This window comes from Amphiura filiformis, chromosome 7 (assembly GCF_039555335.1).
Source record: "Amphiura filiformis chromosome 7, Afil_fr2py, whole genome shotgun sequence".
NCBI lineage: Eukaryota > Metazoa > Echinodermata > Ophiuroidea > Amphilepidida > Amphiuridae > Amphiura > Amphiura filiformis.
In genome coordinates, this window is record NC_092634.1 from 25,434,786 (window position 1) to 25,452,762 (window position 17,977).

Below are 17,977 nucleotides of genomic sequence, written 5' to 3' on the forward strand. Positions count from 1 at the left end.
CTCAGCAAGAGCATTTCCTAATTTCCAGAGCAGGATTTGGGGGGTAGATTGAAAGCAATTTCAATTTTTGGCATGTTTGCCAGGAAATTTGACTCTCCCATTGACTGTCATAATCAATTAGAAAGGAAACAAAACTTAATTTTCTCATATTACATCATCAACCAGTACCAGGCTGGTATTTATTTATTTATTTTTTTTTTCACATTCACAATGGTAAAAATATAAAAAATTATTGAAGCTCAATTATCAAAAATAACAAAGAGAAGACATTTAGTACAAAAATATTGAAATGAATCTTATACAAAGTTTATTATTACAACAGAATCTACTCCATGGGGCCACAAGAGGCATTTTTTGAAAAGTGAGTTACTGTGACCTGCTACCACGAAATGAGCATAAAGTCGCAAGGTAGTATCAAAATGCATTGGTGTTCTTTGTTTAACACGCACCTGTTCAAGCCAGAAGTATGTCTATGTCCTTTGGGAATGGGGGCACAATGAGCCATTCAGCAGGAAGGACATTCTATAGACTATGCCATAGTCTATTTTTGATAAATAAAAGCATGTTATTAATGTTAATCATGTTGAAAGCATTCAGTTGAGCTCGAAATTATACTGATATTTATTATATACATATCAAAATAATATATACTAGTATAAAATTGTTATGAAAAAGTTTATATAATTATATTAGTGACAGTAAAAGTAAAGTGTACGTAGGCTTCATAATGTCATAATTGTATTGGCACTTCACTGAACTGTTCTGATTTTAAAATCTGCCAGTTTAAATTCCAGGTTAAAAATAGACTATGGACTTTCAATTTTAAACGGGATTTTGAACGGGCAAAGTCCCTAACACTCACACTGTCAATCATATTTGTTTATCAATCAAATTTAACCGCAAGCAAATACAAGACGCGTTCATGCACTTATTGACGCGTTCATGCAATTACACAACACAAAGGCGGGGTAGGCCACATACTTGTGTACCATGGTAATGACAGGTACCCGGAGGATTTAAACCATAACGAGATCAGGGCGACCAATCACAAGCCAGATCCATTTAAAGATGCATTACATCATGGCCAATTTTAGTAGGCCAGATTTCCGACAATCTCATCCATAGAGGCTCATAGACAGCCGTGTTAAGCATCTCTGACCGCAATCCAAAGTCAGTAGTCCACTTGGGGAGCTAACAAACAGAGGGTGTAGGGTGACTGAAAAGATGAGATGTGAAAATCTATCAATTGTGCACACATTAATTAAATCAGAGTTTTAAGCTTAAATACAATATACAGAGTATATGCAGAATGGGCAAGTGGACTACGGGGTAGTCTAGACATTCTACTGCATGGCTTCTACAGGTGCACAGCAAACAAAGAACATAAACTCTGCCAGGATGTCTCGAAACTACCAATTTGTGACCTATTACCTACAATCTACATTCTACAAATATCAGGCTAACACCAAATGTCTAGCATATTTATTTCTAATCTTTCGTGTGGTCTTGCATACATGTAGGCCTACATGTAGTACGCTCTACGCAAATATATGTGCATACCCAAGATGGCTCTCATGATGAAAATTAGATGTTACCTATAGGATTGGGGTTAATAGGATAGGTCTAAATGATCCATTTCAGTGTTAGGATTATGGTTAGTGTTTGTAGATGTTTAGGTCTTAGATTAGGGCTTAATTTATTGGGGTTTTGGACTAATGACCCTCATTGACCTGTAACCTGTGTAGAATTTACTAGAAAGATCATTTTAGGGCACATTATTGCCGGGCATTATTGTGCTGTGCAGTGCACACTACAACCATTCCTTCAGAATACCATACCATTTTAGACTACAATGCGGGTCTGTTTTAAACAAGTGCATTAAACTGAATAAATAGTAGGTCAGTCTAAAGGATAATTAAACAACTCATTCTTTTCTACTACATGTAGTACTTTGTACATACTACATTTTTATCTAGTGTATATGCTCAGTGTGATCATGAATCACTTTCAATCACTTGCATACTTTTTTGCCCTACATTGTACATGTAATTCATTACATTTTCACATGTCCAACTTACACCTAAAAAATGTAATTGGCCAAATTGTCAGGTCAATGGGTCAACACAGCTATACTGACATAAGGCAAAAAAAAATTGTTGTGTTGCCCTCAAGTAGGAAAGTTGGGTCGGACAGTCAGATTTTTTTTTATCAAACCTTCAGTTGTTTAAAAATCCCCTCAAATATTAAATAATGCTTCTTCAATTAGGAAACATTTGTAAATTTTGACTTTTGGATACCTGTTAGACATCAATTAAAGACTAGTTAGTCTTTCAATAAAATATTATTTTTAAGTGAAAAACATTGATTTTTTGGACAAATCTGTAAAATCATCATTCAAAAAAAATAAATGCCGACCCTGATTTTTCAGGATTTAGGGCAACACAACAATTTTTTTTTGGCCTAATGTCGTATTCAAACATTAAGTCCCCCATAGAACTCTAAAACGGCCAAAAGTAGCCAGTGGAGGTTTTTTTTTTCACTTTACCTTATTAATGTATTTTGGCTTAAAATGAACTAGCCCCTGGACAGAAACCTTTCCTGCCAGGCTAGTTACTAATATTATTCAGCATAATTTGATGATTTGGCAGGGAATGGCCTTTTTACGCAAGAGGGGTCATCAGATGATTTCCTTCATTAACATTGTAAGGGCCATTCTGTGCCAAATCCACCTTCATAAAAGGGCCACTCACCCACTCCCCGCTGCCAAATCATCTGATGGCTGATCATGGCTCCTATATCAAATGGCCACTCTGTGTCAAATAATTTTTGATGGCTCCTATTTCATAAGGGCCATTCCATGTCAAATCATCTGACAGCCCCTCCTTCATAAGGACCATTCCCTGTAAACTTTTCTAACGGCCCCTGGTTCATATAAAGATTAATATTCCGTACCAAATCATCTGATGTCTCCTGCTTTATAAAATGGCCACTCTGTACCAAATTATTTGATGGCCCTTCTTTCATGTAAGTGCCATTGCATGTCGAATATTCTGACGGATCCTTCATAAAATGGCCATTCCCTGTCAAATCATCTGATGGCCATTGGTTCATATATGGGCTATTCCGTGCCAAATCATCTGATGGCCTCTCCTTCATAAAATGGCCATTCCCTGTAACATTGTCTGATGGCTCCTGGTTCATAAAAGCGTTACTGACATTACTCTCTGCCAAATCAACTGGATTCTCCTTCATAAAATGGCCATTCCCTGTAACATTGTCTGATGGCTCCTGGTTCATAAAAGGGTTACTGACATTACTCTCTGCCAAATCAACTGGATTCTCCTTCATAAAATGGCCATTCCCTGTAACATTGTCTGATGGCTCCTGGTTCATAAAAGGGTTACTGACGTTACTCTCTGCCAAATCAACTGGATTCTCCTTCATAAAAGGGCCATTCCCTGTAACATTGTCTCTGAGGGCTCCTGATTCATAAAAGGTTTACTGACGTCTGCCAAATCAACTGGATTCTCCTTCATAAAATGGCCATTCCCTGTAACATTGTCTGATGGCTCCTGATTCATAAAAGGTTTACTGACATTACTCTCTGCCAAATCAACTGGATTTTCCTTCATAAAAGGGTCATTCCCTGTAACATTGTCTGATGGCTCCTTGTTCATAAAAGGGTTAGGCCTACTGACGTTACTCTCTGCCAAAGGGCCATTCCCTGTAAAATTATCTGATGCCTCTTGGGTCATAAAAGGCTGGCCGCTCCCTGCCAAATCATCTGATGACTTTTGGTTCGTAAAAGGGCCACTCTCTGCCAAATGGTCACATTTACTGCACTTGCGCTCTTTTATGCCCTCATTTATTACATTTTTGTACCTCCCTTTGCAGAACTTTGACTTTCTACAAGTTCTTTGTTTTTCTGGTGGAACCTCCTGAGCATGTTTAGAAGCTAGTTTTTGCAGCCTCCTTTTCTTGCATCTTCCAGTAAAATAACGCTTATGATCTCCACTCCTTCCCTTTGAATGCATTCTTTTACACATGTATCTGCTCTTCTTTACATAACTTTCATTGTCTTCAATACTGCTATTGTGAATTTCATTGCTTTTTTGACCACTTTCCTTGCTGCTACTAGCCATTAACTCAAATGTAACTACATTTGAGTTACAGTACATCAAAGGGTAATTCTGTACCAAATCACCTGATGGCTCCTCCTTTATAAACAGGTCATTCCCAATCAAATCACCTGATGACCCCTGGTTTATATAAGGGTCATTCCCTGCTAAATCATCTGATGGCTCCTCTGTCACAAAAGGACCACTCCCTGTCAAATTATCTGATGGCCCATGGTTTATATTAGGGTTTTTCCGTTCTAGATCATCTGATGGCTCCTCCTTTATAAAATGGCCACTCTGTACCAACTTATCTGATGGCCCCTCATTCATAAATGGGCCATTCCCAGTCAAATCATCTGATGACCCATCCTTCATATACGGGCCATTCCGTACCAAATTATCTGATGGCCCTTCCTTCATATAAGGGTTATTCTGTGCCAAATCATCTGATGGCTCCTCCGTCATAAAAGGGACATTCCCTGTAAAATTATCTGACGGCTTCTGGTTCGTAAAAGGGCCACTCCCTGCCAAATGGCCACATTTACTGCACTTGCGTTCTTTTATGCCCTCATTCATTACACTTTTGTATCGCCCTTTGCAGAACTTTGATTTTCTACAAGTTCTTTGTTTTTCTGGTGGAACCACCTGAGCATGTTTAGAAGCTAGTTGTTGCAGCCTCCTTTTCTTGTATCTTCCAGTAAAATAATGCTTACGATCTCCACTCCTTCCCTTTGCATGCATGTTTCCTTTTCTTCTGTTATATCTGCTCCTCTTTTCATAACTTTCATTGTCTTCAATACTGCTATTGTGAATTTCATTGCTTTTTTGACCACTTTCCTTGCTGCTTCTAGCCAAATTATCTGATGGCTCCTCTGTCACAAAATGGTCATTCCCTGCCAAATTATCTGATGCCCCATGGTTTATAGTAGGGTTATTCCGTGCTAAATCATGTGAGGACCCCTCCTTTATAAAATGGCCACTCTGTACCAACTTATCTGATGGCTCTGTCACAAAAGGACCACTCCCTGTCAAATCATCTGATGCCCCATGGTTTATATTAGGGTTAGTCCGTGCTAAATCATCTGATGGCTCCTCTGTCACAAAAGGACCACTCCCTGTCAAATTATCTGATGCCCCATGGTTTATATTAGGGTTAGTCCGTGCTAAATCATCTGATGGCTCCTCCTTTATAAAATGGCCACTTTGTACCAACTTATCTGATGGCCCCTCATTCATAAAAGGACCATTCCCTGTCAAATCATCCGATGACCCATCCTTCATATACAGGCCATTCCATACCAAATTATCTGATGACCCCTCTTTCATATACAGGCCATTCGGTACAAAATTATCTGATGGCCCTTCCTTCATATAAGGGCTATTTTGTGCCATATCACCTGATGGCTCCTGGTTCATAAAAGGGTTACTCCCTGACAAATCATCTGATGGCTCCTCCGTCATAAAAGGGACATTCCCTGTAAAATTATCTGATGGCTTCTGGTTCGTAAAAGGGCCACTCCCTGCCAAATGGCCACATTTACTGCACTTGCGTTCTTTTATGCCCTCATTCATTACACTTTTGTATCGCCCTTTGCAGAACTTTGACTTCCTACAAGTTCTTTGTTTTTCTGGTGCAACCACCTGAGCATGTTTGGAAGCTAGTTGTTGCAGCCTCCTTTTCTTGTATCTTCCAGTAAAATAACACTTAGATTTTCCACGCCTTCCCTTTGAATGCATGTTTCTTTTACTACTGTTATATCTGCTCCTCTTTACATAACTTTCTTCAATACTGCTATTGTGAATTTCATTGCTTTTTTGACCACTTTCCTTGCTGCTACTAGCCATTAACTCAAATGTAACTACATTTGAGTTACTGTACATAAAAGGGTAATTCTGTACCAAATCAACTGATGGCTCCTTCTTTATAAAAGGATCATTCCCTGTCAAATCATTTGATGCCCCCTGGTTCAAATAAGGACCATTCCCTGCCAAATCATCTGATGGCACATGGTTTATATTAGGGTTATTCCGTGCTAAATCATCTGATGGCTTCTCCTTTATAAAATGGCCACTCTGCACCAAATTATCTATTGACCCCTCATTCATAAATGGGCAATTCCCAGTCAAATCATAAGGGCTATTCTGTGCCAAATCATCTGATGGCTCCTGGTTCATGAAAGGGTTACTCCTTGACAAATCATCTGATGGCTCCTCCGTCATTAAAGGGCCAATACGTACCAAATTACCTGATTGCTTCTGGCTCATAAAAGGGCCACTCCCTGCCAAATGGCCACATTTACTGCACTTGCGTTCTTTTATGCCCTCATTCATTACATTTTTGTACAACCCTTTGCAGAATTTTGACTTTCTACAAATTCTTAGTTTTTCTAGCGAAGCCTGCTGTTTAGAAGCATGTTCAGAAGCTAAACGTTCCTTCTTCTTTTTCCTGAAATTGTTGCTTACACGGCATCTTCCAGTATAATACCACCTTTTGCGTCCTCTCCGAGAAGTTGATTTTGGTCCAGGTCTGCTCCTCTTTTCATGACTTCTGTTATCTTCATTTCTTCTTTTTTGACTTTCAACACTTTCATTGCTGCAACTAATAGCCATAAAAGGGCCATTCTGTGCCAAATCATCTGATGGCTCCTCATTCATAAAAGGGCCATTCCCTGTCAAATCGTCAGACGGCCCCTTCATATAAGGGCCATTGCGTACCAAATTATCTGATGGCCTCTCCTTCATACAAGGGCCATTCTGTGCCAAATCATCTGATGGCCCCTCATTCATAAAAGGGCCATTCCCTGTTAAATCATCCGATGGCCCCTGGATCATATAAGGGTTATTCCTTTCCAAATTATCTGATGGCCCCTCCTTCATACAAGGGCCATTACTTGCCAAATTGCTCTCTTCCTTGATAAAATTGACACTTCCTACCAAATTATCCCCTGGCCCCTGGTTCATAAAAGGGTTACTCTCTGCCAAATCATCTGATGGCCCCTCTTTCATGAAAGGGCCAATACTTGCCAAATTATCTGATGGCTTCTGGTTCATAAAAGGACCACTCCCTGCCAAATGGCCACATTTACTGCACTTGCGTTCTTTTATGCCCTCATTCATTACAATTTTGTACCACCCTTTGCAGAACTTTGACTTCCTACAAATTCTTGGTTTTTCTAGCAAAACCTCCTGTTTAGAAGCACGATCAGAAGCTAAACGTTCCAACCTTTTTTTCCTTAACTTGTTGCTTCCACTGCATCTTCCAGTATAATACCACCTTTTACGTCCTCTACGAGAAGTGCATTTTGGTCCAGGTCTGCTGCTCTTTACATGACTTCTGTTATCTTCATTTCTTCTTTTATGTCTTTCATTGCTTCTTTCAACACTTTCATTGCTGCAACTACTAGCCATTAACTCAAATATAACAACATTAGAGTTACTGTTAAAAGGGCCATTCCGTGCCAAATCATCTGATTGCGCCTCCTTCATAAAAGCGCCATTCCCGGTCAAATCAACTGATGGCTCCTGGTTCATATAAGCCTGCATATAAGGGCTATTCAATAGGTTTCCTACATTTCTGTTACAGATCCTTCTTTTTTCATGACTTCTGCTATCTTCATTACTTCTTTTGTGAATTTCATTGCTTCTGTCACCACTTTTGCTGCAACTAATACCCATCATAACTTCATTCGAGATGAAATCATCTGATGGCTCCTGTGTCATAAAAATGTCATTCATTGATGGCTCCTGCTTCATGTCATTCCCTGCCAAATCATCTGATGGCTCTTGCTTCATGCCACTGCATGCCAAATCACCCGATGGCTCCTGATTTATACCACTGCATGCCATATCATCTGGTGGCTCCTGTTTCACGCCATTCCATTCCATGGCCCTGCTTCATAGTCTCAGATTTTCCTCTATTTCTGGATATTCGGTGGGTATTTTTAACCACCAAATTTAAATTCCTTACAGTGGCTACTCGTAATTGACAAAATGGCCACCAAGCCACTTTATCTTTTATAAAAGATGGCTTGTTACGGCTGCTAACAACCTGTAAAATGAGAAAAAAGTATGTGTATATATATACATTAATAAAAGATAAGGTCACTATAAGGTCAGGTTGTACATTTAGGTACACAAAAGTAACACAATCACCCATGAGCTATCAAGATGTGTCGTTGTTAGCAGTGGTGTAGATTTCTTTTTGACATTGGAGATGGAGGGTGGTGTAAGATCTGCAAAGCAAAGTGAATGGGCTATATTATATTCCAGTTACTCCATACACACCCTATGAAAGTGGCCTTATAACATAATTAATATTGCTGGTTATAGCAAGGACAAGTTTCTAGCTTAAAAATTGGTATCCAATTAGATGTGTGAGTGCTTGAAGAAAATATTGGGGTTATGATTTCAGTTGGCAAAAAATAAAACATATTTCTGTTAGTACAATAAACTAAGGCCCATTCAGTGATTTGCTCATCCGGAAGATTGTAAAAATCATCAAAATTCAGATTTTGGTATCTTTGTCATTGTCATAGATCATAATGTGCTAACATAGCCTGCTTGTGGTTCAGCCAAAAAGCTGTGTACTTAAAACAAAATAGGCATTTACATGAAGCAATAATTTATAATTACATACTGACAGTATATAAATTAGCTACATGTATTTGAATGGGGCTTCAACTTTGTCAATACTGCTGTTTTCTTTGTTTTTTTGCCAAATTGTTCATTTCAAAAATACCAAACGGCAATTTGAATGACTTATCCTTTACTTTTTTAAAGCAATTAATAAATGATTTTATTTTTTTACACTTGCGCTGGGATCCCTGGGGGGGCACTGCCATTACAAGGTGGACACCATGCTCATGTATGGACTTTCAAAATGGACCATAAACAAGTAATTATCCTTCGATCTCAAAATACCCTAAACAAGTATTTTGTCATGTTTTCCACACCCTAAACAAGTATTTTCAAATCAAGTCTGAAATTATTACCTTTTCAAGTAGGTCTAAGCCTTCATTAATGTTTTGCATAAGATGTTCTTAGCAATTATATAGGCCCTTTTAACAACACATTTGCTATCCATCACTATCATGCATTTTATTTCACTGTAATGGTTAAGATATCTAACTGTACACATCAATAAATGCTTATATATACCCTTTACACGCAACCAAGCTGTTGTAAAAGTATACCCTTTTTCCCCGATGTTGGCAATTTTGACACCCTTTGCAATGTACGCGTGTACATCGCCCGTCCGTGAAAAGCTACCCTTTTTACGAGTTTTTGTACACGAGCATGGTGTCCGCCTTGTAATGGCAGTGGCCCCTCCGGGCTGGGATCACTGAATGGGCCTTTACAAGTTTGTGCCCCACTGAACTTACTTATCATTACTGTAGTACAATGTCTGTATCCAGTATAGTAGTCAGTGCAGTAAGTTTCGTGCAGCCTTCTGTGGGGCTTCTGTGTCACAGTTGAAGGTTGCTCCAGAATGGATGTGCTGATGTACTTTCAACCTGGACAAAAAGCAATAGCAAAAAGAAATAGATTATATCAATTTACAAAATGAGAAACCCAACAACATAGGGCCCAGGCACCAGCTTATTTTTACAGATGCAGGATGGTGTTTGCCTGAGGGGGGGGGATGTCACTCAGAAGTGAGAAACTTTTGCAAAATGAAGACCCAATAATTATTGAATCAATTTGGTGAGCAATTTTGTGTACGTACATGTTTAATTCAAAAAGATTCAGAAAAATGGTGAAATGAAGGCCCAATTGAAGCCATTTTGAGACAATTTGCACTATTTTTGTATTTTAATTAGTGTTCGACTGTCCTAAGTAGAAGCCAAAATTGGAACTTTTTGCTAAAATGAAGGCCCACTTGATTGAAGACATTTGGTGGACACAGGACAGTTTTGCACTATTATTGTGTAAAATTTAAATTGGAAAAAGTTAAGGCGAAGACTCGGGTTGGTGAAATACAGAAATTGGGATATGGTTCATGTGCAATCACTCAGTTCATCAGTAAATTTCAAAGATGGCATATGATCTTACATTGAAACACTAGATCCTATCATAGTATACTATACTATTGACTGCTATGAGGGGCATGGTTAAAATTATAGGCCCAAGGTGATCCCAAAACCTTGACTATGCCCCGTAGCATAGCCGAGGGGCATAGTCAGTCATGCCATGCTGTTGAACAATGAGTGGATTCCCCCTACTGTCATGGCAGTTTCTGACATGAAGATATAGGGATGATGACGCTGTGTGGTATTGTACTAATAGTATTCTGTCGGTCGGCATGATGTAATAGATCGCTTCATTCCATTGATTGTTTTTGCCGAGATTCGGCTGTTCCATCTTGCGCTCTCAGACACAAAGGGGGCACTAACCCGCACTTACCGTTGTACTCAATGGGGATAATCACAAAACATATCATAATTTTAATAAATACTTCTTGGTGAAACAATTCAAAAAGTTTGATTTCTTATAATAAACAAGGCGGTTCTCGAACCACGAGTCTCGCCTGCTTTTGCGACCGCCTGCTTTTTCAATTACTTTTGATAGCGGTAAATGAATTTGGCGGTTATCGGCTGGGCACGATTATCTGGCTGATGAATTTGGCTCTAAATGTTGACTGGACCCACCAAGTTTCATGCCTATCCGACAGTTTTTACTAAGTTGACCGTAGATGACCCCTGGTGACCCTGAAATGACCTTCCAAAAATTTGGCTTCAAATGTTGACTGTACCCACCAAGTTTCATGCCCATACGACAGTTTTACTAATTTGACCTCAGATGACCCCTGGTGACCCGAAATGAACTTCCAAAATTTGGCTTCAAATGTTGACTGCACCCACCAAGTGTCATGCCCATCCGACAATTTTTACTAATTTGACCTCAGATGACCTCGAAATGACCTTCCAAAAATTTGGCTTTAAATGTTGACGGTACCCACCAAGTTTCATGCCCATCCGACAGTTATTACTAATTTGACCTCAGATGGACCCTGGTGACCTCGAAATGACCTTCCAAAAATTTGGCTTAAAATGTTGACTGTACCCACCAAGTTTCATGCCCATACAACTGTTTTTACTAATTCGACCTCAAATGACCCCTGGTGACCTCGAAATGACCTTCCAAAAATTTGGCTTTAAATGTTGACTGGACCCACCAAGTTTCATGCCCAGCCGACAGTTTTTACTAATTTTACCTCAGATGACCCCTGGTGACCTCAAATTGACCTTCCAAAAATTTGGCTTCAAATGTTGACTGTACCCAACAAGTTTCATGCCCATACGACAGTTTGTACTAATTTGACCTCAGATGACCTCTGGTGACCTTGAAATGACCTTCCAAAAATGTGGCTTTAAATGTTGACTGGACCCACCAAGTTTCATGCCCATACGACAGTTTTTACTAATTTGACCTCAGATGACCTCTGGTGACCTTGAAATGACCTTCCAAAAATTTGGCTTTAAATGTTGACTGGACCCACCAAGTTTCATGGCCATATGACAGTTTTTACTACCGTAACCACCCGGGTATAAGCCCACCCCCCTAGATGGGCGATTTCACTCAAAAAATGGGGGTGGGCTTATACCCGGGGAGGGGCTAGTATAAAAAAAAATTTTCAAATTTGTATAAAATTTATGCCTGATTTTTTTTCATTACAAAAAGGTGATAATAAAGTTATCAAGTCAAGCAAAACATGCACAGTGTCATTGTATCAGCAGTCATACACAGACCACAACCCCCCCCACCACCACTACGCCAGTATCCAAAGATAAAACCCGGCTCAAGTTTGTGCTATGCATGTACCAGTACAGTACATGTACAATAAAATGTTTTCATTATGCTCCCCATACAACTTTTTCCCACACCTGAGAAAGCCCCTGTAGACAGACCACGAGGCCGTGTAAAATGCCCAGGGTTTAGCCAAGGACAAGTAAAATAAAAACATGTTTCACATCCAGGTTTTTGAAAAAAAGGAGGAAGAGGGGCCTTTTAATTTTTATTGCAAAATCTGTGTAAATACCCATAATTAGAGCTGTTTTAGCGTATACAATAATGCGTGGAAAAAGGAGGCCTCTTTTTATTTGTTGTTCTGAGAGATATATCCTCTAATTATCACAAAACCTTATAAAAGTATTTCTTGTATATTTGCAAGGCTTTTGAAAGCATCTGTACTTCATAGACATATTTTTGTTAAAGTTATAACTGAATTTTACAACATAAAAATATTCTTTAAGAAACCTCAAAAAAGGAAGCGGGAGGGGACGTGAAACATGTTTATTTTTTATTTGGCCTTATGTCCACATGCAGCCCAAGAGCCTTATGCAGCCCAGCCAATCAACACTCACGTTTTAGTGAGTGCAGCATAGTGATTGACAAGAAGCACATGTGTAAACAGATATTCACGTGCTCATACCATGCAGCCCGGCTATTCAGCCAGATCAATACTAGGGAGGGTCACTGGGCGGAGCATAGAAGCATGAAGCTGTAAAACAGGTCCGGGAAATCAGTAGCCAATTAGAGCATAGGTCATTGATATGCAAAACATTTGATTGAACCAGGGAAGTGACATTGGAGCAATAACAAAACATTGCCAATTGATAATGGAGCAAATCCAGGTGCATGTCCTTTCATGGTCTTGTTTTGGCATGTTAGGGACGCACCATTAGATTCTCAGGGTGGGGGTAGGAAGTTTTTCAAAAAAAAACTTCACCCACTACATGAGCAAAAAAAAACTTTCCCCACCAACACTAAAAAAATAATAAAAAGTTTCCCCACCTAACTGTGTATAATGCATGAAATTAAAAAAAAAAAAACATGCCGCCTTTGGCGGCGAAAAAAAAAAACTTCGCCGCCTCCGGCGGCGAAAAAACATTTCTTCCCCCGACCCCAACTTCCTACCCCCCCCCCTGAGTATCAAATGGTGCGTCCCTTACGATATTTTATTATGAAATGCATGAATGGGGGTGTTAAAACAAATTTAATTGGGATGCTATTAGAGCAGGGAAGTGCCACTACCCTAATTTATAGAGTAAACAAACACACGGACAGGCTGTTTCTTGTTTTCTTGCTAACATTCTTTTTCAGTAAAAAAGAATAGACCTGCTACCGTCTTAAATTTTTTGGTGTACTTTTTGCTTTTTTGGGTCAAACAAAAAATGGAAAAATGACTAAAATAAAAAAATTAAATCAGACGGTACAGGACAACCTTGCAATGCTATCAATTTATTGTGATGCAATCGAGTGCAATGACTTGGTTGTTGTATTTATCAAACATGTTCTTGTTGGTGTTTTGTTTTTGAACTGATTATCTTTTGAAAAAAAATTATGTTAATGAAGCATAACATGAGCCAAGTGGGCGAGGCTTAAAGGATGTTATAAACTGTCCAAAGACGTGTCTACTGGGCGGGGCATAAGGGCATACCTGGAGCATCATGCGTGTGGTCTAGCAAGCTGAAACCAGTTTGGGTGATATGGGGAAATACCCTAGCTGCTCACATATCATTATCGTAACTGCGTTCGCTGTAGCTCACTGTTGTTTATAAATTTGAGCATAAATTGGCTTAATAAATCCTCAAAATAAAGAGGAAAAGCAAACTTAAAATGAAATTATTCAACAAGATTTGTACATGAGATGTCATATTTATTCATTCACCATTGATTTGATGGTAGTATTTGGTCAAAATTAGTACTGGGCTTATACCCGAGTGCACCCTAGTTTCTCAAATATTTCGAAAAATAGGGGGTGGGCTTATAACCGAGAGTGGGCTTATACCCGGGTGGTTACGGTAATTTGACCTCAGATGACCCCTAGATGACCTCAGTGACCTTGAACCACTAACCAATACGAACCGGTTCTGTCTCGGGTCAAGATGTACCCACCCACCAAGTTTGAAGAACGTGCGACTCATAGTCTCCGAGAAAATAGGCGGAAAGCAAACTTTAACCAAAACTTTAACCAAATTTGTCACATACACACACACACACACATACGCACATACACACATACATACGGAAAAGTGATTATATAGTCTCCTGCCTTATCAGGCGAGACAATAATAAATAATAATAAATTTCCGAATTTATATAGCGCTTTTTCCAGAGGATTCAAAGCGCTGTAATTTCGCTTCGTGGTGAATCATCACAATCAGATCGAAACAACTAGGCTAGTTGCAGCCGAACCCAGCGCAAACCTATCCGCACTTTAATAGATTGTAACATCCACCCATTTTCTGCAGCTCCCCAAATTCCATTAGGTGAAGGAAGTTTTGATTTAACGAAACAACTAATCACCAATCTTTTATCATTACACTCATCCGCTCAACTGCCACGGTGGCCGAGCGATAAAGCGCTAGATGCGTAATCGAAGGAAATTTAGAATCGTTGGTTCGAGTCCCAACGAAGCCTGTGGAAACTTTTTTTCTTCAAAATTCATGATCGCATTCCGAAATGAGTCACTTGTCGGTATTAAATCATGCATCATGTAGGCCTATCGTATCCTAGGTCCTTAAATTTCATATTTTACTTTATATTTATTTTTACCCTATTTTACCACGGTAAAAATTAACCAATAATTTACCAACTCACAAGCACAACACTGTGAGAGCATAGACTGTAAAAACCCGACCGACAAATGGCCGAGACAATTTAACAAGTTTAAGCTTACCTCGTTGTGAAGTTTATTAGAATCAATTGACATTCAATAAAGGCGGGTGTGACACGTTTAGAATTCTGTATGGTTTTCAAAGATCTTACTTTTTGAATTGTACCAAACTTAAATACCAAGATTTTAGAACTTCAAAGTCTACGATTTTCATATTTTTCCGGACATCTAAAACTTGTTTACCTGTTGTTTACCGTCTCTCTCTCTCTCTGTCGCATGTTTACTGGGTTGCCAGATTATTTTCTCTTATACCGAAATCTGAAATATAATTTTCAAAATCACAAAATATTAATGTCGAAACCTTCGACTACAAGATTGTCTAAATTTAAAAAAAAAATAGATAAAAAACCTTTAAAATAAATTTGTAAGTAAGGCGACGAAAAAAGAAAACCCTGTTCTACGGGCCCGACCGACCCAGATTTTGAACAGATTGGGAAACAATTTTCCTGTACAAATGAATACCGACCCAAATTTCGACAATTTCAGGAACAATTTTTTGTGTGTATTTTCCCAAATTACAAATATTTACAGATTTTGGTGATTTTTTGGGTCATTTCCAAAACTGAAATAAAAATAAAAAGCCCGACCGACCGACCCTACTTGAAAGGTCCGTCCGCCCGCAGAACATGTTTTCTTTTTTTCGTCGCCTAAGTAGTAAATATATACAACGTATATAAAGTAACAGGCTAAATACAAATAAAATAAGTAGGCCTAAGGCATAATTAGTGGGTAGGCCTATATTAATAGGCCATATATAAGGCCATCGGTAATGAATTCATACCGGTAGTTTCCTCTTGGAGATTTTGAGAAGGGGACGAGGTCACATTTCATTCATTTGCTATTTGTACAGGGTTTATGGATTCAAACAATAAAACATGTTACAAATGAATTACTGCGGCAGCAGCATATCATAGGTTCATTTTTTTGCTCATATTATGAAATCAAAATTTATTGCAAGCACATCTATAAATGCTCCGGAAAGGGACGAGGGATTCTAAAATTTCCATTATTTAGCACATATGCCTACTCTTACTCTAGGCCTATAGGCCTACCCCAGGGGCATAACCAGCTTGATGGAAGGAAAGGGCTTTATCTCCGGCTTTATTTGTATTTTACACTATTTTGGCCCATGATCGGGCTGAATTTTGGTAGAAAAATGCGGCTCCTTGCCCCTTTTCTTAGTTTTTTGCCGTCCTGATTTTCTCTTTCATTTTTTGTCAGAGGGGCACTTTTTTCTTTCATTTTTTTGTCAGGGAGTGCCCCTGCCCCCTCCCCCCCACCGGTACCGGTACCCCCGCTGGCAACGCCTAGGCCTACTGCTTTACCCCTACTGCTGCAAAACACTGCTAAAATGGTTACAACTTACAAGAATGACACGAACATAACTGACAAAAAAACAATTTCAAAACAACATAAAGTTAAACAAAGGCTGAGATTTGATCTTTGAATGAAGGCAGTATCATGAGTTCATTCATCCATTTATTTATTTCCACAATTCATATAAAAATACAAAATACGTACTAAACTATCATCATTAGGCATACATCAAACAATCATGGGGGAGATATCCGATGGAGATCAGATGGGAGATGTTCTATAACGAGGGTGCTTGTTACTTGCACCTGCACCCTCCCTAGGTCCTGGGCAGTTAGTACGGGCCTAGTTGTGTGTATTATATATTTGTGTTTGTTTTAAGTTACATTTTGGTTGGTATGCTGGTTATACCACTGGAAACCTCTGGCAGTGGCTACATAATGTTTATGTACCAAAAATTTCTTGCAGATTAATTCGTTTAGCAAAAATATCTGGTATACCAGAACGAAATTGCCGCATGGTGTCCAAATTGTATTATGTGTACGTATGACGTGTTCATGTACGTATTAGCAGAGAAGATGATTCTCATCTTCTCTGGTATTAGGTGTCCATCCGGAAGCCTTAAATAAAATAAAAAGCTACTCAGCACGGCAACACTATCTTAGTCTCGTTATTTAGTTATAATGGTTAACGGCGTCAGATTATCGGTTACACGCAAAGTGCCAATAATTATTTGACCTTAAGTGTACAGTGTAAGCGATCAATGTGGACAGGTATCTTAAACTTTCCATGGATTTGCTATTTTAAATAATTTTCCGCAATTTATCGTACTTTTTAACTCTTTTTATATTTAAAGCAAAACCACGGTGATCTATTTTAAATTAATGTCGATTCTTGTAAAAAGGTATCGTTCACGTTCAACAAAACCAATATGGAAATATAATTTGAAATCATTCTGACACCATGGCATTTATATACGCAGAAAATGGACAATATAAATAGAGTTCTAACATCAGTCTCATTATTGAAGAATTGATTGAAGAATGAAGATATTATACTACCATAAAACAAAATAATGATGGCGCTCTGCGGCGCATGGGCACTCGGCCATAGTTTATTGGTAACCCGAGAAATGACTTGGCCGTAGCTGATTGGTTATCCGGAAAAGCCCGCGAACTCGTCCAGCGTCCAATAAAAATTAAATAAAACAAATTTTCAAATCATTAACCAGCTACAAGTCAAGACGGACAGACGTGCTTGGTTTCGCTCTTGATGGTATAAATACAAATGAATGCCGCTAAATTCATCATATTCAATTAAACTGTGAAAGAAGGCAGACGTGTTCCTCCATCGCTCCGTCACACAAACCGCCCTGACGCTGAAAATCTGTCGTGAAAAGCACCCGTGCCGCGAAAAATCGTCCCGTGAAAAGCTAGCAGCGTTACAACGCTGAAAATCTGCCGTACCGCATCATCAACGCTGGCAATCTGCCGTGCCACGGTAAATCGCTCATGAAAAGCTAGCGTTGTGTAACGCGTGAAATCATTGTGGATAACGCTGGAAATTTGCCGTGACAGCGTAGTGTAACGGTGGAAATCTGCCGTGAAAACGAGCAGCGTCAATACAGTCGGGTCATACAAAACGAACCGGTCTACACTACCAACCACAACCTGTCGGGAAGCTAGCTAGTGCGTGAAGACGCTGATTAAAGACGGGGGTTCAAAACCAACAGCGTGAACACGTTGATAGTAGCGTTGTACCATCGACAACTTGTTAACAAGCGTGAAGACGCTGATAAAAAGTCGGCCGTTCAAAACTAACCGGCAGTGCATCGTGAAGACGGTGTTGATAAAATCGCAAGTGAAAA

General features: G+C 39.1%; 1 protein-coding gene across 1 annotated transcript; it reads right to left on the reverse strand.

The window, feature by feature from the left end:
- Positions 1 to 995: 995 nt before the first annotated feature.
- On the reverse strand, positions 996 to 14,985 carry LOC140156949 (uncharacterized). Its single transcript, XM_072179995.1, has 3 exons — positions 14,800 to 14,985; positions 9,500 to 9,631; positions 996 to 8,166 (listed from the first exon to the last, which is right to left on the reverse strand). The coding sequence occupies exon 3, from the start codon at positions 8,001 to 8,003 to the stop codon at positions 3,441 to 3,443; it is 4,563 nt and encodes a 1,520-aa protein (XP_072036096.1). The 5' UTR covers positions 8,004 to 8,166; positions 9,500 to 9,631; positions 14,800 to 14,985; the 3' UTR covers positions 996 to 3,440.
- Between the last annotated feature and the right edge of the window lie 2,992 nt (positions 14,986 to 17,977).

What these genes read in the sequence shown, in the direction of transcription:
- LOC140156949 (XM_072179995.1), bottom strand. Translation starts at nt 8,003, where the DNA reads ATGGAATGGAATGGCGTGAAACAGGAGCCACCAGATGATATGGCATGC.